The sequence below is a fragment of the Mus musculus genome, chromosome 6, assembly GCF_000001635.26.
Source record: "Mus musculus strain C57BL/6J chromosome 6, GRCm38.p6 C57BL/6J".
Classification (NCBI taxonomy): Eukaryota; Metazoa; Chordata; class Mammalia; order Rodentia; family Muridae; genus Mus; species Mus musculus.
In genome coordinates, this window is record NC_000072.6 from 126,849,188 (window position 1) to 126,875,434 (window position 26,247).

Below are 26,247 nucleotides of genomic sequence, written 5' to 3' on the forward strand. Positions count from 1 at the left end.
ACCTCTCTGCGCAAACGCCAACTGGGAACGGAAGTGGCAGGTTGATGGTTGATAAGAGAGCCTGGGAGTAAAAGCAGAGGAGAGAAAAAGAAAAAGAGGAGGAGAAGGCAGGGGAAAATACAGTCCCGGTTTTGGAATGGGTTGTGAAGACCACCTGATATTTCCGGGGAATCTGCATTTCAGAGTTAACCAAGGACTGACTCAAGGGCATGCAAAATGGCCAGCTTTCAAAGACCCTTTTTCTATGGGCTAATTACCAAAAAGAGTCAGACAGCTCTGCAGGGGTAAGAAGGAAGGGTGCCCCTGCACTCAAGGAGTTGCACGGAGGAAAAAGGTGTAATAGGGTCTGCGTACAGTGTACAAGTGGGGGAGTTAAATAGAAATGCAGAGGCGCCCCCACCCTAAGCCCCTCGCACGCCAACGCCGCCAGGAACATCCTTTTGCAGGGCGTTAGTGTTCACTGTCCCCTTTCATAGAATGCATACTTAGATGTCTGCACCAATTCAATTCCACTCATAGATGACCTCACCAGGGACTTCTGATCACCTTTTCCAACGCGGTGATCAGTCTCTGTGTCGTGAATTTGATTGGCTGGGGTTTATGTGTTTGTTCGGTCGTGAATTTTGTTTATTGAAGCACACTCATCACTAACTGAATTATGAAACGAGAAGTTCTATTTTTGGAATTTTTGAGACAGGGTCTCCCTTTGAAGTCCTAGTTGGCTTCGAACTTGTGGTACAGCTCTCTGCTTCAGGTAGGAGTCACCACCCTGGGCTGATCCAGAGATTTATAAATGGTTTTGAAACGTGAATCACCTGAAATGTGATATAAAATCGCATGCTATGCTTGACATTCAACATATTTTTCTTATGGAAAAACTGCTGGCTTTACCCAGAGCAGCTTTTTTAAAAACTGGGCCTCTTTGAAAATCTGTGTTGTTCTGCAAAGATTTACCTGGAGCCTCGGGATGTTCTGAGAAAATAGAACCACTTGCATTTAAAAATCTTTTTTCAGGCTCTGGTGGTCCCTGCCTATAATCCCAGCTCTTGGAAGGCAGGGACAGGAGGATAGGGAGATCCAGGCCAGCCTAGGTGACCTTGTCTCAAATTTTAAAAAATTAAAAAACTTGATTCCAGTCATCCTCTAGCTATACCTGAGTAAAAGACATGGGCTTGCAAACTGAAGTTCCCAGAAAGAAGCTGCAAGTTCTGAACTTTCTAGAAAGGCTGATTAATTGATTAAAACTGTAATAATAATAATAGAGAAAGGAGTGTTGCAGATCCAAGATTACCCTGGGCTATCCTTAGCCCTCTAAATAGCCATTTATTATCCACCTTTGTGTGTGCCCTATCGTCTTTGTGACCATCACCTGAAAACATTTTAATATATTTATTCACTTTACATCCCAATGTCAGTCCCCTCCCCTTTCTCCTCCCAGTTCCCCCTCACGAAGATCCTACCCCCATTCTCCCCTTCTCCTTTGAGAAGGGGGTGTTCCCCTCTGAGTATCACCCCCACCCCCACACATCTAGTCACTGCAGGCACATCCTTTCTCACCTCGCCGAGGCCAGACAAGGCCAAGGCAGCCCAGTTAGGGGCATGGGATCCACAGGCAGGCAGGCAGGCAAGCAGGCAGGCAGGCAGGCAGGCAGGCAGCAGATTCAAGGACAAGTCTCTAGTTGGGGAAACCATATGAAGACCAAGCTGCACATCTGCTACATATATTCTGGCACATGCTTGCTCTTTGGTTGGTGGTTCAGTCTCTGGGAGCCCCCAAGGGTTCAGGGTAGTTGACTTTGTTGGTCTTCCTGTGGTACCCCTGTCCTCTTTGGGCTGAAACCCTTTGGGGTCTTTAAGGGGATCATTAGCTGCTACTAACCCAGAAGCTGAGACTATCATCAGATAGCCTTTAAGGTCCATACATCTCAGGTGTCTCCTGATTTATTAGAAGATCCCACCTTGCCCACCTGATGTTTCTACACATGGATTTGAAAAGTGTTTACTTGTAATTCTCTTTGTTCTGTTACTACAAGAACTTTTCACTGTTGGACAATGGAATTTGGGGTAACCTTGATTTGGCTATCCATATTTGACTCCATTATAAACTACCTCTTGTCCCCTTTGAGGGGACTAACCCTATGAAACATACCTTAGATTTATCAATAAACTGCCTAGTTTGGCGGAGTCATTCTCAACTTGGTAATTTTTCACATGCTTAGTGGTAGAAGTGTTCATTGTTCATCTCCAGGAGGAGAGTACATTGCTGAGAAAGGCAGCTATCTAGTAATGAGTAGGAACTGCTTGTGACTAGGATAGGAAGGCCCGTATACCCCCTGCTGTAGTTCCCTTTTTTGTTTTGTTTTTTTTTTTTTTTGTTTTTTGTTTTTTGTTTTGTTTTTGTTTTTTTGAGATAGGGTTTCTCTGTGTAGCCCTGGCGATCCTGGAACTCTGTAGATCAGGCTGGCCTTGAACTCAGAAATCCACCTGCCTCTGCCTCCCAAGTACTGGGATTAAAGGCACCACCACTGCCCGACCCCTTTTTACTTTGAGACAGTGTTTCCCTAAAATGTTGAGGCTGACCTTGAACTTCAGTTCTCCTGAGTAGTTGAGACACTGTGATTTCAGGTCTTCACCTCTGGGCCCAGCTGACCCAGTATTGATGAGAATTGCCATTTATCCAATTGAACTAGAAAAGAAGCCCTTTTACTCTGAAGCTCAGTAATGCCCAATTGCCTTGCATTTCTTGGCCTCCTTCTTTCTTGACTAGAGCTCAGAATTTGCTAGCCCCTGATTCTGAGATTGATATAAATATTATGGTACTCTCCAAGTTCTGATAAATTGACATATCCCATTCCCATTTTGCACATGCCTCATAACCTAGGAAGTAAGTATATCACTTACCAACTCTGGGTCAAGCACTTTTGGTCTCAAGGTGTCATAGTTGAAAGAGCACTGATTTTAATACCTGGAGTATTTTATCCAGTTCAACACCTAACTGGGAAACAGATGCCTGCTGCTTGCCTCAAATGATTATTAATAGGCTCAGGTGACTAAATGATATAAAGAACCTTGGTCACCTGCAAAAAGCTGTCAGCCAGCCAGTGTGCCTGCCTCTTCAAACATCAGGGAAGTACACAGATGCAGTGTGTCTGAGCTGCAAAGGCTCTGGCAGAAGCCAACAAGCCTACTTTTTTTTCTAAGATGAGAACGATCCATAATAAAAGTTGGTAGTTGGCAAATGGCTTTATTGAAGGATACCAATATCCAGTTGCTTTTGAATCTGTTCGGGTTTTTGTTGGTTTTGATTTTGTGTTTGGTTTGGGGTTTTTTGGTTTGGAGTGGGTGTGGTGTGTTGTTTTTCACCTTTGTTGGAACTTTGTTCCTTGGTTAGACTGTTTTTGGGCCAGGCATGGTGGCTTGTGCCAGTGACAAAGCCAGCAGCAACAACGAGAGAGATGCAGCCCCACAGTTAGTTCAGGTCATCAATTTCAGGACTAGCCAGTGTGAATCAGGATCCTCTCCTGTGCTGCCATCTGAATTTGTTGACAATACTCTGCTGTTTTAATGGAATCCATTGGCTTGATTTTCTCTCCCATATTCACCCACCTCAAATACTAAAGGAAGTGAATCAATAGGAGAAAGCCAGGTCAGATAAGTGGATATGTTGATAATACTCTGCTGTTTTAAATGAAATCCATTGGGAAAGGCTTCCCCTCCCATACTCCCCCATTTCACTCTAACACTCAGAAGTAATAGGAGAAAACAAGGCCAGTTCTTCTAACTGGATGTCAGAGCCATAGAGTATATTTATTTCCACCCTTCCTCCTCCCCCCCCCTTTTTTTGAGCACTCAATCTTAGGCAGCCTCACATGGTTGCTATAGAAACAGTGATGTCACTAGCTGCAATTCTGATGTCACTCCCTAGTGCCAACAAGGAGGAGGTGCATGGAAGGCTGGGGAGGGAAACAAGATCTTCAGCTGAGTAAGAACATCCCAGCATCTTCATTGACTTTAAAAGTATATTCTGGAGTCTTCTGTGGTTCCCTATAACAGAGCTTCAGAGGTAGGAAAGCCCATTGGGCTGGGAAAACAGCCCATTTTCTGATCCCCTGTGGTTAGAAAGGAGAAGTGATGGACAGCTTTTTTTATTTCAATCTCGGCTTCCTGCTTCTGCCCAGCCAGTTTTAGTTTCCGCTTTGAATCCTGTGGGACTACATGGATTCCCTCAGCAGCATTCCATCCACTGACCTTTCACATCAAGTTCAAAGTTACTTACAGGTCTGACCTGCTATCCCAGACTAATCTATTGTGGGCCTGAAGGATTCACTCCTTCCAAGTGTGATGTTCAGAGTAGAATACAGCCTGCCTGTTGGATTTTCCAGCTGTATTGTCTGGCTAATTCCACATGCTCTTTTCTCTCCAGAACTCTGAGTAAATTCATGCTGGTAGATGAGTCTGATTCTCACCCACTTGAAGCCTCAGAGCTCTTTAAACAGAAGCAGATTTTAGGCAGCAGAGCACGGGGAACAGGTAAGCTATCTGTAGCTGTGCGGAATTCAACTATCAAGTAGCAACAAGACTTGTTGGGTTTCTACAGGGCTTCAGACACAGAGAGAAGAGACAGAGTGGTAGGAGGGGATAGAGACAACTAGTAATTCGTCCATATTAAAATGAATACTAAAATTTGGTTGAATAAACTTCAAAATGTATGAAGGATATGTAGGAACCCCCTCTGAGCCTGGTTTACACTGCCTAAAATTTAGCTTTTTCATGAGTTAAGGCATCTTGAGAAATTAGGAAATGGGGTGGGGGTGGGGAGATTTCTTCAGGTGGTCTTGTGGCCTGGAGTAGAACAGGCCTAACCATCCCTTCCTCGCTCAGCTCTCCACCAGCATTCATGGCTTGCACTCCTCTCCGGTTTGAGGTAACAATCACTTTGACATCCTCCTCCCACCTTTTCACACTGGCATCTTGTGATCTTGTTTGTCCCTCCTAACTGTATCCCAGGCTTTTTTAGAACTCACGGTGCAGTTCAAGCTGATCTCAAACTTGCTGCCGTCATTCTGCCTCGGCCTCCCAAGTGGTGAGATTATAAACATGACCCATGACATCCAGCTGGCTCATAGGCATCTGTATGATGTATGTCTGTATGTACACACATGTGCATGAGAGAACATGCATGGAGAGGTCAGAGGTTGATAACAGGTATTTGCATCAGTTGCTCTCCACTCGAGTCAGAGTCTCTACTGACCAGTTTGCCTAGGTAAACCCCAGCAGTGGAGATACAGATGTGAGCCACCATACCCAACTTGTTAGGTGAGTGCTGGGGATGGAACTTGGGTTGTTACAGGTTGAATAGCAAGCACCATTGGGATTGAGCCACCTCCCCAGCTGCCCTCACATTGGTGTGTGTGTGTGTGTGTGTGTGTGTGTGTGTGTGTGTGTGTGTGGTGTGTGTGTGTGTGTGTGTGTGTGTGTGTGTGTGTGTGTGTGTGTGGTGTGTGTGTGTGTGTGTGTGTGTGTGTGTGTGTGTGTGTGATATGTGTAGGCACATGAACCCAAGCCTCCATGTTCAGAGGCCAGAGGAATATGCGTTGCTTAATCACTTGCTGCCTTATTCAGAAGAGGCAGGGTCTCTCAACGAACCTACACCTAGGCTGGTAGCTAGCAAGCCAGCAAGCCCTAGGATCCTGTCTCTGCCCACCCCTTAGGGTCGGTGTTATAGGCACAAGTGAGCAGCCACATTTAGCTTTTGAGTTGGGTGCTGGAGATTCAACCTCGGGCCTCTATGCTTATTCAGCAAGTATTATTGTTCACTGAGCCATCTCCCCAGGCTCACATTAGAATTTTTGAGGAACATATTTCAGTCAGTCCTTTGTGACCACAGAACGTGCCAAATCTCCCGGGCTGAATACCTAAAGAAGCCCATTAGGTTCTATTCTTCTTCTTCTTCTGGGCTTCAGTTTCCCAGTTTGTAAGATGAATGTGTGAATTAATTGAAAGGTAAATAGTTACATTTATAATTTGACTTTTTCCCTCTATCAATTTAATAGCTAACACTATGACTCCAGGAGGTTATAACTTTCTGATTTTCTTTGTGACAGCATCACACTGTATCATTCAGGGTAGGCTGGGCTAGCTATATATCTCTGGATGACCTTGAAATCAGGGTAGTCTTTCTGCTTCAGCCTCCTAAATGCTTGGATCAAATGCATGGGCTATCACACCCAGTTCCATTTATAAATAAATACATCTATAACTTGGTTCCCTTAATCTTTTTGGATCATCCTTTCTTTATTGTAGGAAATGTGTACATTAATTTAAAAATCTGAAAAGCTTCATAGATCATGCCTATTATAGCAGTGCTTGTGCGGGAAGTGGCAGGATCAGGAATTCAAAACCGTTCTCAGTTATGTTGTGAGTTAAGGTCAACACAAACTCTAGTGAGTCCCTCTCTCAATAACAAAAAAAAAGCAAGAAAGTTTGTATATGCTTATATATATATGCTATGATCCAGACAACTTGGGGAGTTTTAACAGACTAAAACAAGCTTTGTGTTTGCACACACACACACACACACACACACACACACACACACACACACACACAAATAGACTAAAAAACACTAGACTATATGTCAGCTAAGAATTTTCCAGATATACTAAACTAGGGAGAACAATTTCTGTAAAAAAAATACTAAACATTTTGGGATGTTCATTTCTTACCATTACTGGAATAGGAAGATCTAATGATAAAGTAACTCGCTGTGGTAAATTTGTCAAAAAAAACATTGGATATTAAAAGATTAAAATATCATGCCTTATGGTCATGACTCATTTGAGCAAGCCATTTCTTTTTTGTTCCAGGTTCTCCGATTTTAAGAAAGATGAGCTGCCTGGAATTACAAATGGGCAGGACTTTTCTATTCACTCTTTCAACAGAAAATTACTAAGCACCAACGTTAAAGGTACTATCTATTGTGAGGAATACCAAGATGAGTTAGAAAATTGCTTTGTCTTCATAAGACCATGTAATAAAGTAGAGAGAACATGTTCACAGTTGACGTGTTAGGTAGGGTGAGAAGGTGAAATGAATTATGTTGGAGACTTTGAAGGAGGGACGGGGACATTCAATTAAGAACTTAAGAAATTTGTCATGGCCGGGCAGTGGTGGCGCACACCTTTAATCTCAGCACTTGGGAGGCAGAGGCAGGTGGATTTCTGAGTTCAAGGTCAGCCTGGTCTACAGAGTGAGTTCCAGGACAGCCAGGGCTACACAGAGAAACTCTGTCTCAAAAAAAAACAAAACAAAAAAAAATTGTCATGGATAGGATAACTGTGGCTTGGGCTCAAGTAAGGATGGGGTTTAGAGGAACATGCTAGGGGCACATGAGCAGTTAATGCTGGGTAGATAACCCAAGAAGAGATTAAAATGCACTAATGTCCTCTATTAATGTTTCGGGAGAGCTGGGCTAAGGAAGTTAGTTGAACTGGATTCATGGCTTATAACTCTTTTTATGAGGATACATATCTCTCAAGACCCCCCAAAAGGCTTATAATATGTTCCCAGATCCAACAATCTAAGGCTCTCCCATTCCACCTGCTTACCTTCCAGCTTCCTCGTAAAGTGTGTTTGTGAATAGCCAGTTTTCATCATTCAGTAAGCCACTCAATTAAGAGCAGAGAACAATTGTCACTTAAATCATTGGCTCTCGAAAAACCAAAAAAAAAAAAAAAAAAATCATTGGCCAAAAATAGAATGATCTGTTATCTGAGAGCTCTCCAGAAGTCTCAATGTCACTTTGTGCCCCTCGCTTGAATGTATACTGAAAATAAGAAATCAAAATCATCGTTTGGTGATCAGAGCGAAGTCCATGTACAAATTCAGTCATTTCTCTCTGTCTTTCTTTGCAGAGTCCTTATATATTACATGGCAGGAGGGGTGGGTAGACTTAGGGATAGTGAAGACACCAATAAGGCTCATTCGGAGTCTTCCTTGTATCTCAAAACCCATCCTCAATAAGGGTAAGTAAGCACGCCATTCCCTTCCTCGCTTATGCTTACTGTGTATCTGTCTTAATTGTAGTATGATGGTAGCCCGAATACGGCAACAGATTCTGTTGATTTAGTTGTTCTCTACCAGAAGCAACTCACTTGAGTGAAATAAATAGATGGAAAGGCCATCACTCACAGATCTTATTCTGTGGACATTCTAGGTCAAGCTGCTACTTGCCTTTCGTGGCCAAACAGCAGTACTGTTAATTCTTTTCTTCATCCGCATGACACAAGCCTATTCTGTATAGAGGTGTGATTCATGAATATAGTACATGCCTTACAGGTTGGAATCCATCCGAGACGCCTGGAGGAGTGCTGCTTGCCGGCTTGCTCACTTTCCTTTCTTATACACCATAGGCCCGGCACCCACACACAGTGAGCTGGGCCATCCAGTGTCAGTTACCAAGCTAGAAAATGTTCTACCAACTCGCCCACAGGCCAATCTGGTGGAAATCGCTCCTCAGTTAAGTTCCCCCTTCCTGGTATGTCATGCAGACAGTCAGCATTGGCCATCATACCCTCGCTTCTGGCCCAGGAGTTCTAAATCCATATTGCTCATTAGAATCATGCAGAACGTAATAAGATACCTTTATTATGTTTATTGGGGAGGGGTACCACATGCCGTGATGTACATGCATGTGGAACTCAGAAGACAGCTTGGAGGGGTCAAAATCTTTTTACCACATGGGGTCTGGAAATCTAACTCAATGTAAAAACCACATGAAAAAACTTGTTTTAGAAGTGCTATTCAACTTTTTTTTTTTTTTTTTGAGACAAGGTCTTGCCGTGTGGCCCAGGCTTGCCATGAGCACGTGGTCTCTCTTAGCACCGGATCACAGAAGTACAGTACTTGCAGCAGGTCCAGCCATATTTAGTCTCCACACCCCCTCCTCCACACCCCCTCATCTCTCTCTTTTGTACTAAGAATCAAACCCAGGGCCTTCCTCAGCCCCAGATTCAGTTTTTCTCCACTCTTAAGTAATTGTACAAGTTTTTCATTGTAGGAATCCATTGTTCACTTAGGTAATCTCTGTCATTAAGAGGAGTACAGAAGTGATTTTCATAGCTCAGTAAGCAAAGAAAGTAGAGTGTGAAAATAAGAATAAGTCTTTGTGAGAATAGAAAACAGCTCTTGAATGATTTTATATTTTGACTTCCCTTTTTAACAATTATCCATAATTTCCAAAACAATAGTAATATGCCCATATATATGCAAATATTAATTATTTCTTGTTACATTTTTATTAATTGTGTGTGTGCGGTGGTGAGGCAGGTGCACACATGCCATGGTATTTGTGTGACAGTCTGAAGACAACTTGTGGGACTCAGGTTTCCCTACAGCATATGAGTTCAGGGTCTGAATTCAGATCATCAGACTTGGCAGCAGACACCTTTACCCAAATGAACCATCTCAACAGTCCTTTCTTTTCAACTTTTATTAAGCATGTGTTTGGTGTTCCTTTGATTTATGTTGGTTTTAATTTTGGCATGCCCCCACCTCTGCAAATGTCCTTTAACATAGCATTTTCAGTTAATCAGATGGCCACCCCAAGAACCTCCATGACTTAATTCGAAGTTTTTCAGCTCTAAGCGAGATGTTGAACTTTACTGTAATGGAATTATAAACCAGTGTTCTGCTGGAATCCAAATGTAAAGACATGTATCTGTCTGTGAGAATGTCAGGACATTGTATGTGCAGCGGGGGGTAGGAGGTGTGCCTTCATAATTTTTCCCCAATTGAGAGGTATAAATGGGAGTAGAGTTTGTAATAAGTCCAGAGACTTTGAGGGTGAAGTCTAGGGGAGGGGGAGATTGGCCATGGGAAAAGAAAGTGAGGGCAAAGAGAGCCTTCCTGCCACTCCAGGTAGACAGTTGCTGTGCTGCTTGGCCAAGCTTTTCAAAAACTACAATGTAGAATGCAAGGTTTTGAAGAGTGGATGAGACTAAAGACAAAGGCCAAAGAGGATTTGGATTAAGGATTCTGAGTTGGGGACAATGAAAATGCAAGTATAAACAAGTGTAAGGCTGGTGACTGGAGGTTGAAGGAATAGAGGTGGTCAGGGCAGGTGCCTTCTGAAGAGGATGCCATCCAGAGGACTGCTACAAAAAGAGAACAGAGTAAAGTTACGAGGGCCGTGAAAGAACACATTAGCCATGTCATCCCTACATCCTGAACCCTGAACTGTGGAGACTAAAGTCCCCCTAGCATTGGCTTATTGTAGAGAGACTGATCTTAAGGAAGATCTACTAGTAATGTAAGCTAGTGCTCTAGAAACATATGAAAACAAAGGTTTTCCCTATTAAAAATTAGCTCATGTAGACAGAACATATGAATTTCTACTGAAAATCCGAGATATGGGGAAGGTTGGTAGGGAACAGAGCAGGACACTGCTGAGGGGTTCATGTATTTAAGAAATAATTGACCATGAACACATATTGGGCATGAGCATCATTCTTAGTTAAGGTTTCCATTGCTGTAAACAAACACCATGACCAAGGCAACTCTCATAAAGAACAACATTTCATTGGGACTGGCTTGTTTAGTCCATTGTCATCATAGCAGGAAAGCAGTGTCCAGAAAGGCAGTGTCCAGGCAGGCATGAAGCTAGAGAAGGAACTGAGAGTTCTATATCTTCATCCAAAGGAAGCCAGGAGCAGAGTGGCTCCCATATGTTTAGGAGGAGGAGGAGGAGGGTCTCATTGTCCACCCCTACAGTGACACCAACAAGGCCATACCTACTCCAACAAGGCCACACCTCCTAATGGTGCCACTCCTTGGGCCAAGCATATTCAAACCACCACAGTAAACTCTAGTGATAAAACCTTGTGAGGATCATGCTGTTGGTGAGAGCTGAGGCTGGAGAGCTGCAGTTGAGTGGGGTTTAAGTCATTCTTTGGACAGGTCTCCAGAAAGCATGGCTCTTGCTACCTGTATCTCTTTCTTTCTCGTTATTTCTCCTTCTATTCATGTAACCTTTTGATGACTTTTCTTATTTCTTTTTAATACTACCAGATGGCGGATAGGGTTGACTGGTTACAAAGTCAAAGTGGCGTTTGCAAAGTTGGTGTCTATTCACCTGGAGACAACCAACACCAAGACTGGAAAATGGTAAGGTAACCTTCCCCAGCAGCACTAGTTAGGGACATTTGGACTGTCATCAAATTATTTATTCTTTTATTTGTTTTGAAGATGACTAAAATGAGCTCATGTAGAACAAAAACTTCCCAGTTTATCCTAACAAATTCTGCTGTTTATGATGTCTGATATTTTACTTTTGTTGTTGTTGTTGTTGTTTTTTGGTTTTTCCGAGACAGGGTTTCTCTGTGTAGCCCTGGCTGTCCTGGAACTCACTGTGTAGACCAGGCTGGCCTCGAACTCAGAAATTTGCCTGCCTCTGCCTCCCAAGTGCTGGGATTAAAGGCGTGCGCCACCACCACCGGCAATGTTTTACTCTTTAATTATGTGTTCCTGGGGCATGGCTTGTGCATGTGAGTTCAGGTATCCCAGAGACCAGAAAAGGCTGTGTAATTCCCTGGAACCAGCTGCAGCCAGTTGTGAGAGACCATGTGAATGCTGGGAACAGGCTCTGCTCCTTTGCAAGAGTAGTGTGTGCTTCTGACTGTGAGCCTGCGTTTGCTAGTTAGTGTGAGAAATATGCTATGATTAATAAAATGTATGTGTTACAATGACAGAATTTTAAGTTTTAAACAACTGCAGCTTAGAGATAACTGTCTCTGGGCTGTTGAGATGGCTCAGTGTGTGAAGGGCTCACCATCAAACCTGATGATTTGAGTTCAATCCATGGAACACACATGGTGGAAGAAGAAAACCAACCAAGGAGACTTGCCCTTTGACCTCCACACAAATGTTGTCAAATAAACCGTGCTTCCAATCAGTCAGTCATTGTAAAAATATACATACATGTCTCCAAAGTATATCAGAAAGAATTCCTGAAATTCAGGATAGCTTAAGATGCCAAGAAGTCTAAACGCTCAGTGATAGTGCCTCTGCACCTTGGGCATCCAGTAAGCGTCTATTAAATGCTTCACATTTAATACCTGGGTTTGGGGGACTGTATCTGTCAGGGCCCAATAAGAAATTAAAAGCCACACCTATGGTTTGACACTTTAAAATTGTTTCCTGAGGAAAGGCAGTATACCGTTGAAAGACACAAGGGAAAGGCTTCAGGATTCTAGAAGTGTAGAAAGTAGATATTAAGCTGAACCTCTCAAGAGCCCTCATTCAAGACTGTTTGGGCACAGATGGTCCATGGCATAGCCCTTTTCATCCCTTCACAGCCATGTACTGTTCCCTACTGATGAAGGCCACTGCCCAGAGAGATGCTTAAAGGACCCAGTCCCAGAATCACAAAGGAAGATGAGTTTGCAGTGAATGACCATAACTAACTAGCACAGACTGTAGCATATAACACCAGAAACATACACATACATTAAGCAGAATTGTTTATGGAGGTCTTGGGCTAGTGAGATGGCTCAAAGGATAAAGATGTTTGCCACCAGGCCTGATGACCTGTGTCCATGTCCCAGACCCACATGCCGAAAGGCTGAAAGGCGAAAAGTGACTCCCACAGGTTGCCGTCCCCTGCACATACATGCAGGTGCATACACATACACACAAGCACACATACACACTATAACTCAAAACGAAAAGGTTCCATAATCCAGTGCATTCATTACTATATCCTTACTCAGAAGACTAACATGTAATGTTAAGTGCCTATCTGAGCTTATACCAACTCTATTTTCTTACCAATAGGAGCCAAAACCCTGAGAAATCTTCCCAAGACATACAGACACTCATATCAAATTGCTAAAGAGCCCCAAACTGCCTCCATCAGATGCTTTATCCACCCTTGCCCTTTCATGTAGAGAAGCGAAATGCAAACCGAACAAAGAAAACCCCATCGCCTTTCACTAAGCAAGAAGTACCCTAGGAGATCCAAAAAGATGAGTTCCGCTGTGGTGGACCTTTCCACTTCTTAGAAAACAGTGTAAACCTTAAGTATAATTTAAGTTGTAAGTATAATTGGTATCAGTCTGGCAATTGAGGTTAAGTAAGTAACCATTGGACTTTAAGGGTCATTTGGCAAATGGATTTTCTGAAGAATAATTGTTATATGTCAAGCATTTCGTGCAGGGTCATTTCCAGCAGGGCATAGTGATATACCTTGTGACTCCAGCACTCTGGAAGTGGAAATGGAAAAATCTGGATTAAATATGCTTAATGAGCTAGCTATGGAAGAGGGAACCAGGACTGAGTTCACAGTTCCTCAAACTAAGCTGTGAGACCATAATCTCTGAGCAGAGAAAACTCAACCTATTCATCTCCCAGTGTTCTTCTCCATGGGCATGAAGCATTGTTTAGTTTTGAAAGGAGAAAAGATGATTCGACGATTGACAGCCTTCCACACAGCTCAGGATGCTATTGTGTAAGAAGAGGGAGGCTTGTAGGAGCAGCGGACTCTGACAGAAGAGAAATGGGAGTCCTTAGTCTCCGAGGCACTCAGATGATTGTGTTTCCATCAATACCTGTAGCCTACAGAGTTGTAACTTAGCATCCCAAGAAGCAGAATCACATAGTGTGGAAGGCTAGAGAGAATACTTTGCGTTTAGACATGGATTATAGACAGTCTATAGTTTTATAGTGACGAACAGGATTTTTTTCTCAACAAGTCTCTTCCACTCCACTTGGATAAGAATTCTGGTGACTGAGCCATGAGACTTGTCACATCCATGTTATCCTGGCTGCTTCATTACACCAGCTGGACTGGGAGTCCTTATGAGGAAGCTGACTGCACCCTGAGATAAAGAAATCAAGTCTGAGACACTGTCTGCAGCAGGCCTAAGGACATTTAGATCTAACACCTTTTCTGGCCTCTGCAGGCACCTGTATGCATGTACACACACACACACACACACACACACACACACACACACACACACACACACATGCATACACATGCACACAAAGAAAATTTTTTTAAATTACTGCTATGGAACAAACAGTAGCCAGAAACATTTTAAGTATTTATATTTTATGTATATGGGTTTTTTCTGTGCACCTGGCACGTGCCTGATGCCTACAGAGGCATTAGAGTTATAGACAGTTGTGACCATCATGAGTCTTTAGCACTAGGAATCAAACCCAGGACCTTTGAAAGGACAAGTACTCTTAACTACTGAGTCATCTCTCCAGCCCAATATCTAGTAACTTTTACTTTCATAAGAAACTAGTAGTTTCATGACATATGAGCAATTTTATAATAAAACACTATTCTCTTTTAAATGGGCCATATTTGTGGTCATTCCTAGATTTCAGAGTTCTTTACATTTGATAGCAAAGGAAGCATATAGATGTACATGGTGCCATACTTAGGTTTAAAGTTTTTGCCACATATAGATTACAGTAAGTAGATATATAAATATGTATGTGCTTATCGTAGCTCATATCCATCAGAGAGTTTGTACCTGCACAAAACTAGTCACTCAGTTATTAATCCCCCAATTATAAATCAATTCATTAATGTTGGTTAGTCATGGGGAACCACTTAGCATGTCAAGATTTTGCTGTATCAAATAATTAGGTAAAAATTTCCCATTTTTTCCTGAAAATATACTTATAATAATAGACATAAATTTAAAAACAACAGATACCCGCATAAGGGTGACAGGGCCTTTAACCGCAGCTATCAGGAGATAGATACAGGCAGATTACTGTGAGTTTGCAGATAGCTATGGCTACACAGAAAAAACCCTACCTTGAAAAAAAAGGGAAAAAAACAAAAAACAAGGACAACACACACTCCCACACAAACCCCAGCAGACAGAGCTCAGAAACAGTGAGGCACCCCAGTACCAGTGCATTACAGATGTGAACACCCTGTGAGCTTCAGGATGTTTCGGTCAGGAACAATGGGAGTGGCATAATATAGCATCTGAGAACACGGGCTTCAGAGTAGATGGCTTGGTTGGGATTCTAGCATCATCCCTAAGTAATCTTAAAATTTCAAACAACTAACTTAACTTAATCTTTTAGTTCTTTGATTCTGGCCTTTGTAAAATGAAGAAAGCAAGAAGAAGCAAGCAACACTTAGGATGGTAGCCTTAAAGTGGTGTGTCTGGTCTATAGTAAATGTTCAGTAAATATGAATGGCTTTTATTAAGATGCTGGAGTCAGCTGGCCTCTGCGGTTGTCCTGTGCCTCCTGTATCTTTGCTATGTTACAACTGGGTGAAACCATGTCTGCTTTTCAGGACACATCAACAGATCCTGTCCGAGTGCTCAGCTGGCTCCGCAAAGACCTGGAGAAAAGTACAGCGGGCTTCCAGGACTCGAGGTTCAAGCCTGGAGAGTCATCGTTTGTGGAGGAAGTGGCTTACCCAGTGGACCAACGAAAAGGTTTCTGTGTTGATTATTACAATACCACCAACAAGGGCAGTCCAGGAAGATTGCATTTTGAGATGTCTCACAAGGAGAACCCTTCCCAGGGCCTCATTTCCCATGTTGGTAATGGGGGTTCCATAGACGAAGTTTCCTTCTATGCCAACCGCCTCACAAACCTAGTGATCGCCATGGCCCGAAAGGAGATCAATGAGAAGATCCACGGCGCTGAAAACAAATGTGTCCATCAGTCATTGTATATGGGGGATGAGCCCACACCCCACAAAAGCTTGAGTACAGTGGCCTCTGAGCTCGTGAACGAGACAGTCACCGCATGTTCCAAGAACATTTCCAGTGACAAAGCTCCCGGCTCTGGAGACAGGGCCTCGGGGTCGTCACAGGCCCCTGGTCTAAGATACACGAGCACTCTGAAGATCAAGGAGAGTACAAAGGAAGGCAAGTGTCCAGACGACAAGCCCGGCACTAAGAAGTCTTTCTTCTATAAGGAAGTGTTTGAGTCCCGGAATGCAGGAGATGCCAAGGAGGGCGGGAGGTCCTTACCAGGAGATCAAAAACTGTTCAGGACCAGCCCCGACAACAGGCCTGATGACTTTTCAAACTCTATCAGTCAAGGGATCATGACCTACGCCAACAGCGTGGTGTCTGACATGATGGTCTCCATCATGAAGACGCTGAAGATCCAGGTGAAGGACACAACCATCGCCACGATTCTGCTGAAGAAGGTGCTGATGAAGCACGCAAAGGAGGTTGTCTCCGACCTCATCGACTCCTTCATGAAGAACCTCCACGGCGTCACGGGAAGCCTCATGACTGACACAGACTTTGTCTCGGCCGTGAAACGAAGTTTTTTTTCTCATGGAAGCCAAAAGGCCACAGATATCATGGATGCCATGCTGGGCAAGCTATACAATGTGATGTTTGCCAAGAAATTCCCTGAGAACATCCGGAGAGCCAGGGACAAGTCGGAGAGTTACTCCCTTATCTCCACGAAATCACGGGCTGGTGACCCAAAGCTCTCAAATTTGAACTTTGCGATGAAGTCAGAATCAAAGCTGAAAGAAAATTTGTTTTCTACATGCAAACTAGAGAAAGAGAAGACGTGTGCCGAAACTCTGGGTGAGCATATTATTAAGGAGGGACTGCACATGTGGCACAAGAGTCAGCAAAAATCTCCTGGCTTGGAGCGTGCCGCAAAACTGGGTAACGCTCCACAGGAGGTCTCCTTTGAGTGCCCAGATCCTTGTGAGGCAAACCCTCCTCACCAACCTCAGCCACCAGAGAATTTTGCAAATTTTATGTGTGACTCAGACTCCTGGGCCAAGGACCTGATTGTATCCGCCCTGCTTCTGATTCAGTATCACCTGGCACAGGGAGGAAAGATGGATGCTCAGAGCTTCCTGGAAGCTGCTGCCAGCACCAATTTTCCCACCAACAAGCCACCTCCTCCTTCTCCTGTAGTTCAGGATGAGTGCAAACTTAAGTCTCCTCCCCACAAGATATGTGACCAAGAACAAACAGAAAAGAAAGATCTGATGAGTGTCATCTTCAATTTTATCCGGAACTTACTCAGCGAGACCATATTCAAGAGTAGCCGTAACTGTGAATCCAATGTGCATGAGCAGAACACTCAGGAAGAAGAGATACACCCGTGTGAAAGGCCTAAGACTCCATGTGAAAGGCCTATTACCCCGCCTGCCCCGAAATTCTGTGAGGATGAGGAGGCCACTGGTGGTGCCTTATCTGGGCTAACCAAGATGGTTGCCAACCAGCTAGACAACTGTATGAATGGGCAGATGGTGGAGCACCTGATGGACTCGGTGATGAAGTTATGCCTCATTATTGCCAAGTCCTGTGACTCTCCCCTGTCGGAGCTGGGAGAGGAAAAGTGTGGGGATGCCAGCCGGCCAAATTCTGCCTTCCCAGATAACTTATATGAGTGCCTACCAGTCAAGGGCACAGGGACAGCTGAAGCCCTCCTGCAGAACGCCTACCTCACCATCCATAATGAACTGAGAGGTTTGTCAGGACAGCCCCCCGAGGGCTGTGAAATCCCCAAGGTGATCGTCAGCAACCACAATCTGGCTGACACCGTTCAGAACAAGCAACTGCAAGCTGTCCTTCAGTGGGTGGCTGCCTCAGAGCTCAATGTCCCTATTTTGTACTTTGCTGGTGACGATGAAGGAATCCAGGAGAAGGTGAGAAACACCAGAAAGCTTTCCTATGGGTTGGCGTGGGGCTTAGGGTCTGTGTGTTTTTCTGAATGAGAACCCAGCTATAGGGAAGGGAGAACCAGACAGAGAGAACTTGAAGACTAGGCCTTTCAGCAGAGGTAAGAGTAAGCTGAGATTAGATCACAAACAACCAGAAACACACCAAGAGAGGGAAGGAGAGATGGTGTCTTATGCATTTCTGCATTTATTTGTTGTGCCAGGAGCACCGATTAAAATTCTCCAGGAGACTCTGTATAGGAATCAGACAAAAGGCTGCGCCTGAGGCTGACTTTTTTGTTTGCTTGCTTTGTATCATGATTCTATGCCTGTGGCTCACTGCTAACTAGTTGTAGTCACTGGGCTCTTGATCTGGAACAGCCTGCGTACCGGGCTGTTAGACTTCCTGACGTTAGCAAATCTGCCACTTTTTAGCTTTCTCCCAGCGCCTCTGTTTTTCCCCAGGGGCACAACAGGGAATCAAAATTCAGGACTAAAGTTAAGGTCTGAAGCTTACTGCTAAATCTGTGTTCCTTCCCAAGTTCCACCTTGCATTTTGGAAGTCTGTGATTGAAAACAGGATGTAAATGTGGATTATCTCCACAGAGCCGGGCACTTGTCTTGAGGGAATGGTGTATGTATGAGAGAGGTATGAGATAGGATGACAGTGGAAGGCCTCACGCTTCCTGTGCTCCAAGGGGATGGCTTCCTTCTTTCTGGTGACTTGGGGAAAATGTAGACATAGAGTGGAACTCCGAGGAGGAGTTGAAGGAGGTACATCTTCTGATCCCTTTGTTCTGTTGTTTCTCATTCAAAGAGTAGAGTTTGAATGGAGATGGAGATTATCTAAGACTATGGGTTTTCTTTGGGGCCTTCTCTTTGCCATAACTCTTACCTGATGAAGCCGTGTAGGGCTGCACATAAGGCACTTCACACCACTTTCCCGTTTGCCTCCAGAACAGACCCCACTGCAGTACGCATTTAACTTAAGCTTCCAGCTTTGGCCAAATTTCCCTATCATCCATCTTATATTGAGGCCAGACAGTATTTCCTTTGGTTCTTAGGATCAGTTTATCCTAATTGATCTACAGTGTTTCAGGGCGTCCAAGAAAATCAAGGGCAAACTTCCCGTGACAATCCCGAGAGAGAAAGACCAGTACTAGAATCTCTCGAGTGGAGTATCGTGGGGCCCAGAAGACATGGAGGGCAAGGGCTTTCTCTTTTAATAAATTGGGTTAATCACTCCTGAAACTGGGAAGATACAGGATCACATGTGCAGACTAGGCTTCATCTGTCCTAAGCAAAAACCAGATTGAGCTTAACTTCAGTCAGGACATCACTCCTGGTCTTAGCAAGGCTACAGTTGCTACTCAAAAGGCATCATAGAGCACCTTCACTGGCAACCTCCTTCCTGACCCACTAGAACACAGTCTTTATTTTTAGCAATATACCCAGCTGATATGTCTGCAGATAGCCTTGGTAATGGGGCTACCATGTTTGTCTGACAGTCAGGAAAATGTCAAGTAAGTCAGTTATCTATCATCTTCTAGATCTGACACTGGGACCCTAGCAAACTCCGTGTCTTTCAGTGTTTCCACTTCATATACCACAATTATTTTGGTCCACAGTGGTCAGCAGGAGGAAGGGAGAGTATATTCTAGCAAATATTTTAGATGAATAAATAAGCTAAAAGCAAGCACAGCCTTCCTGTGCAGTGTATGAAAAGCTTCTATTTGTACCCATCTTTCCAACCCACCAAACAAAGCATACACAATTCATTCTGCTGATGGATTCTGAACTAAGGTTCTGTGATGTGTTTGTCTGAATAGGACAATAGACTTATAGACCCTTTACACAGCTTCGTTAATTCTGGAGAAAAATATATCCTCCTCTTATTCCACTGAAGGGCCAGGAGGAGGGATGGTCAGGAGCAATTTGACTTCTCCATGTTAGAACAGTTAAATAATGCGTACAACAAAGAAAGTAGCTGAAACCAACTGTTGTTCTTTTTTGTTAAAAGATTTAACACTGAAAACAGTGTCTCCTCATCAGATTATTTCTCTATTGCCCTCCCCGCAGAAAAGCCAGACACATCTATTCCTGGGGTGTTCTTCCAGAAATACATATGTATGTACATGTAGAGCTAATGTATACCTATGTCTTTTTTAGTACAAGTTGTTATATGCATTTATAAGTGGCAGAATATACATGCAACAATTTAACATAATTTATACATACAATACATGTGATATAGTTCATATGTACACACGAGAGAAACACATGCATACATATACATACATGCACACATGTATGTGATATACACATGCCCTCATACATATGATAGAATATACATGCACACATACATAAGATAGAATACCCATGCACGCATATAACTTACATAGATGCATACACTGTAAAGGTACCTATTCTGCAACATAGAGTTTTTATAATGTTGTTCTGTTTTTGCTTTTTAATTTGTTCTTTGAAACAGGGTTTTGCTATGTAGCTTAGGCTAGCCTTAAGTTCTCTGTGTAGTCCATGCTGGTCTAACTGGAGAGACCCTCCTGCTGCAGCCTCTGAGTCTCTGGGGTTTTCTTTTGATTTCACTGTATACAATTTAATCTAATTTAAGATAGTTTTTCCTTTGAATATTTTCTGGGTTTTGCTTTGGGTTTTCTTTTAGTACTTTGAGATATTTTAGAAGGTAGGGATATGGGGTTTTGCTGACATCACCCCCTCACTGGCTTCTGCCTGATTCTTTCTGATCTTTCTATTCTGTGCCATTGATTTGTCTATCTGTCTATAGGTCAATGGCTGACTCTGTTGTAGTCTTGCGAATTTTAAAACATCCCCTAAGACTGAGCACTCCCTGTCTGTCTGTACCAGTGTTTAGGTAGTTAGTTGAATTAGTCTTTTTCACAGCTGTGACTAAATACCTGGCAAAAAGCAATGGAAGGAAGGAGTGGGTCACTGTACCTTAGAGTGTCTGAGGGGCATGGCCTCTCGCTGCAGAGAAGGCATGGAGGCAGGAGTGAGGAAGCTACTCACATATGTCTGCAGGCAGGCAGGCAGGCAGGAAGTGGAGGCAGCCTAGGAAACTGAAGTGCCTTCCCCTGTGACTCAGTTCTGTCAGCAATGCTCATCTTCTAAAGGTTCCGCAGCCTTTCATAACAACACTATCATCCGATGACCAAGGATCCCACCATGGGATCCTACGAATACATTCAAACCACAGCACTGGTCTTCCCTGGTTATATCTATATTACGCCCTCCTACTGAGAGAAGATGAGCTACATAGTGAGCTGGAGACTATCCTGGGCCATATTGTGAGACCTTGAATTAAGATGAGGAAGGAGGTGGAGAAGGAAGAGGAGGAGGAGGAGGGGGAGATGACTTCCCAAAGTAGCCATTTAGGTGGGGCTCCACTCCCCCATCCTCCTCGACGTGTTTTTCATTTACTGTAGGAGTCATGGTGATAGATCATTGTGGATTGATTTAATAAGCATATATTCAAATGACTAAAGATGTTGACCATAACTCTAGGCACTCCTTAATCCATTTGTGTTGGTTCTTGGTGCAATCCACTGCATGCATGTCTGCAGATCTCTTGCCCACATCCTGATGACAGTGTTTCCTTCCTTGTTCAGAGATGAGATTTGCTTGCCTGATTTTTAAGACAGAGTCTCATGGAGCCCAGACTGCCCATTCTCTCTATTGCTGAGGCTTCCCTTGAACCTCTGATCCTCCTGCTGAGTATGTGTTAGGCTCCAGTAGTGCTGGTTTACAGGTGTGTGGCACCATGCTCAGTTATGTGGTGCATGAACCGAATGCAGGGCTTTGTGCATGGTCGACAAACGCTCTACCAGCTGAGCCAAACATCCTCCACTCAAGGGTTCTAGGTTCTAGAAACAAGTCCTTTGTCAGACACAACTCTCAAGTGTTTGCTCTGTGTGAAGCATCTTTTAAAAGAGCAAACATTTATGATGAATTATCTGATGAGCTTTTTTCCCCTGTGTGATCCTTGTCTTCATGTTATAGCCTCATTACATATGTAGCTAAGATTGACTCTGACTTCTGATTCTCCTGCCTCTACCTCAGGGTACTAAAGCTGTATGCTTTTTATATCTTATCTAATGATACGAATACTTTCTGTCCAACTAGTGTTGCTTTTCTGTGTCTTTGTTGTGCTCGAATTGAGCCTCATATGCTAGGCAAGGCATTCTACAGTGGTTTACAGCCCTTTACAGTGGTTCTTGACTGCATGCAGTTTTGTCACCAGAGGACACACGCCTAAGTCTGGAGACCTTTGACTGTCCCAGTGGGGAAGACAGTTGCTAGTGTGGCAGTAGGCCAAGGATATACCACAGATACAGCACCCTATAGAGCACAGGACAACCTTACAGTGAAGAACTGTGACCCTGTGAAGGAAGCAGTACTGACAGAGCTGGCCCACCCTAAGGTCACACAGACCTTCCTCCTTGGCTTGTGTCTGTGTGTGCCTTGTGTGTTGATGTTGGTCCTTTGTGTTTGTGTGGTTTTGTGTTCTCGGTGCTGGGAGTTAATACCACGGCTCCACACACACTAGGCAGGTACTCTACCACCGAGTTACTGTTCCCCCTATGGGTGGGTTTTGCATACTTGTCAGGAAGGGAACTAAATATAATCCTTCACACAAGGATGTGTTTCTGACTTACCCTCGAAAGGCCCGTGGGTATCTGGCCCCTATGAATTTTCCGGCCACTTCGCTAAGAGATGGTCATAGTGCTAGAGCCGCTTGCTCTAGATGTGGTTGTCCTTCTGCTTCTCCTTTTCTGCCTCCTTATGGTTTATCTGAACGTTTTCCAATGTTCCATTTGCATTTCTCTATTGTGATAATTCAGGGGCTGTCTTATTTGGTTTGTTTTCTTTAAGATGCGTTACTCTGTGGCCCAGGCATCTGTGTTAACTCCTGTTTTTAGGAGTTAAAGGACAGTCACCCATTTGTACTGACAGTCACAGCTTCTCTTACTCGGCCTCTAATTGCCTTGGGCTAATGTGGTCCTCTAGTGATTCTTCTAGAACACATATGCTGGAAAGGAGTTCTCTTCTGTTTGTGCTAGAGATCAAACCCAGGGTGCAGCACCCACTTCGGCAAACCCGTCTGAAAATGTTTTTTTTATTTAGCCTTCATTCTTGGGGTGTATTTCTGCTGCATGAGGAATTCTGGTTTGGCTTTTCTCTTCTGGTCAGCCATGGTCTTTCTCCTTTTTTCCCCATGTGTGTGTATGTGAGTTAAGACCCTGAGGATGGGAAAGTTAAACCTTTGAGTCATGCTCACAAGCCCTGACTTCTGCTTATCATGTCTTCTCCATCTGATGCCCTCTTAGTTTATGTATGTAATGGAATTTTTAGCCCTCAAATTCCTACTTGCTTCCCTTTATACCTCTTTCTTCTTTGCAAAACATTGTCCTGCGCCTGAACTGGGGATGGAACACAGGGCCATGTACCTATTCCACCACTGCAATTCTTCACTTGGGTCTGAAGCTCCCTGAGTCACTCAGTTGGCTCTGCACTCCCTGTGTAGCCCGGGTGGCTTTGAACTTGTAGTAGTCCTCCTCGGCCTTCCTGATAACTGAGATGACAAGCCTGCACATCAGGCTGGCTTGTTCCTTGTTCTTTGTTTTCTGAAAACTGGTTGACTAAGCTGGCCCTCACCTCGTAGAACATGCTGCCACAATCTTAAAGAAATGCTCCTGCCTCTACCTCCTGGAATTCCAAGCAAGCATCGCCACATCCAACAAAACTTTGTCTTGCTCATTTCAAGAACACTTACTTCAATTTCTGTTGTGGGAATTTTGATTTCTGGAAAAGCTCATGGTTGGGGCCATGACCTATACTTTCTATGCATTTCTACAGTGAAGACAGGATGTACAAATACAAGCTTATGCCCGGAGGAGGTTTGGTCCCCTCAGGGTATCAGGGGAATGGCAGTGCTCTGTGCACATGGCTGGATATCTGCTTCGGGCATTCTCATTGTATGCTTGGGAAGAGAACTAAACCTGAGCTGCTGAGACCAGGACGTGAGTTTGCTCTGTGACTTCCCATGAGCCTCACTCAGGCAAGCCCCTTTGCTTTTCCAGGCACCATCTCCTGAGGTGAGATGGAGCCCTGTTGTACCTCCAGCTCTAACACTCTAGGGTTCCGAGGTGTATGGGAACAATCCCCTAAGACCCAGGTTGGTCTTAGGACAACAGAGGTGTGCTACTGACATGTCCTCTTGCTGTGAATGACACAGTACCTGACAAGTGAGCTTAGGGAGAGAGGGCTTATTTTGGCTTGCAGTTCTGGAGTGCAGTCAGTCCTGCATGGTGAGGAACTGAGGGCAGCAGCATCCTGTGGTCAGTCACGCAGCCTCCATTTGTGCTCAGCTAGCTTCCTTCTTTGCATGCTGTGTGAGACTCTAGCCTCAGGAACACTGCTGCCCACAGTTGGGTCTGCACACCTCAGTGACCCTAAGCTTTGATTTCAAAGTGGTTCTAGATCTTGTCTAGTTCCCAATCAATACAAGTTATCACAAATGGAGACTGTTGTATATATATATTAGGGTGAGCACAGAATCTTAGAACTGTTGGGGGACAAGAGCAGTGTTGATAAATGCTCACTTGGAAGCACCATCTTCAAGGGGAAAGTAGGTGGATTGGACTCAGTGAGCGTCACCTTCTGTATCACCAACATGGCAATATTAACATGTTTGTACTGTGGATGATGAGAGCAACTTCCTTAGCTTGAAGTCTTCTTGGGCTGGGGCTAAGTACTAAGCATGCACAAGGTGCTAGCTATAATCCGTGTACCCTAAAAATTAAAATCCATTTGTTTGGAGTGAGAGATAGCTCATGCCTGTAAGTCTAGCCCTTGGGAGGTAGAGGCAAGAAGATCAACCCTTTGAGGCCAGCCTTAGCAACGTGAATCCCTGAAGGTTTGTCTTCCCCCGAGTCCCTCCTCCTTCACTTTCCCCGGGTGGGGTGGCTCCTTGGTCCCAGGTCTGCAGGTCTCTCCTGGTCTGGATTGGGCTTCTCTGCGCCTCCATCACCTCCTCTCTGCTCTCCACAGCTGCTTCAGCTCTCAGCCACTGCCGTGGAGAAAGGCCGCAGCGTCGGGGAGGTTCTGCAGTCGGTGCTGAGGTACGAGAAGGAGCGACAGCTGGATGAAGCAGTGGGAAATGTCACGCGGCTGCAGCTGCTGGACTGGCTGATGGCAAACCTGTGATTGGGGCCTACCCTGAGTTCCCTCAGCGGGCCGAGTCCCCGCCCCCTCAGCCCCCTCCATGCCCCACAGAGCCCTAAAGTCCCCTCCATGCCACGCACACTAGACATGCCATCTAACGCTACTCACTGGATTTTGCAGATTTTCTTGTCCATGCGAGCAAGGACATAAATTAAAAGATTACAGTTAAAGGGCAGCATAAGTGTGGCTTGTGTTTGTTGGAAAGGTAAGACCGCAATCTCCCTGAGAAAGTGGTCAGATGGAGGAGGGCGAGGACAGAGGCAGAGAAGAGCGGCCAGTCACTCACTGGGTTCCATGTTGTCCCTAACAGTGAGATGACTTAACTGTTCCCTTAAAACAAGCCACAACTGGGCTTATTTTTACTTCATTTCCATCCTTTAGAGCCACAACAACCGTGAAACAGTTTTTTACAGCCAGTCAGCATCATTTACTCGTATTGTGGTGTGACCCAGTGTCCCGTCTGCCCAAGCTGCACAACCCCTGCCACAGCCAACTGTACCCACAGTTCAAGGTTTAGTTGAAGCAGCCTCGGGGTGGTTGGTGTGGCAGATGGAGCCAGTGAGATCCTAGTTTCATCCCAGTGGCAAAAAAAAAGAAGAAGAAGAAGAAAAAAAATGGTTCTACAGCTGAGTTCTCAGCGCTGTGTGTGGGTGCAGGCTCACAATGTTTACACTTGGGCAGTGGAGGCAGGAGGATCACATCTAGTTCAATCTAAACTACATTTAATTATGTATTGATTGGTGGGCAAGGCATGTCTACCTACGGCAGCCCAGGTGTGGAGCTCAGAGGCCAACCTGTGGGAGTCAGTTCTCTCCTTCCCTGGCAAGGAAGAAAGCCAGACCATTCATCAGGTTGGCAGCAACCACCTTGCTAGTGCAGATTTTTTTTTAACATTTATTTGATTCATTTTAGAGGAGGCAGCTGATGTTTCTTCTTTGGCCAGTTGAAACACTGTTGCACCCAGCCTTTCACTTGGGTGCTAGAGACCACACTCAAGCCCTCCTGCTTATACAGCAAGCATCTTAGCAACTAAGAGGTATCCCACCCAGCACCATGACTGGTTGTGAGTTATCCCCTCACCTTCCAGGCTGAGCCTGTCATCAGCACAAGCTGGCTGGGGAAGGGGGACAGGTCCGAGATGAACAGAGAATCTGAGCTGCCCCCCAACCCCCATGGTACAAACCAATCAAGTGGAATGACGTCAACTGCCATTTTCAAACAAGAATCCCAGGCCAAGAGCACAGATCAGCTGGTGAAATGTTTGCCACATAGCATGAGGACCTGCGTTCTCCAGGACTGAG

General features: G+C 44.5%; 1 protein-coding gene across 1 annotated transcript; it reads left to right on the plus strand.

Annotated features, from left to right (window-relative positions):
- Nucleotides 1-3,910: 3,910 nt before the first annotated feature.
- Nucleotides 3,911-25,121, plus strand: Akap3 (A kinase (PRKA) anchor protein 3). Its single transcript, NM_009650.2, has 6 exons — nt 3,911-4,063; nt 6,867-6,967; nt 7,914-8,024; nt 11,068-11,163; nt 15,329-17,671; nt 24,773-25,121. The coding sequence occupies exons 4-6, from the start codon at nt 11,068-11,070 to the stop codon at nt 24,926-24,928; spliced, it is 2,595 nt and encodes an 864-aa protein (NP_033780.2). The 5' UTR covers nt 3,911-4,063; nt 6,867-6,967; nt 7,914-8,024; the 3' UTR covers nt 24,929-25,121.
- Nucleotides 25,122-26,247: the final 1,126 nt, after the last annotated feature.

What these genes read in the sequence shown, in the direction of transcription:
- Akap3 (NM_009650.2), top strand. Translation starts at nt 11,068, where the DNA reads ATGGCGGATAGGGTTGACTGGTTACAAAGTCAAAGTGGCGTTTGCAAA. An exon ending in AACACCAAGACTGGAAAATG is followed by an intron (nt 11,164 to 15,328) that starts GTAAGGTAACCT and finishes TCTGCTTTTCAG; the next exon opens with GACACATCAACAGATCCTGT. An exon ending in ATGAAGGAATCCAGGAGAAG is followed by an intron (nt 17,672 to 24,772) that starts GTGAGAAACACC and finishes TGCTCTCCACAG; the next exon opens with CTGCTTCAGCTCTCAGCCAC.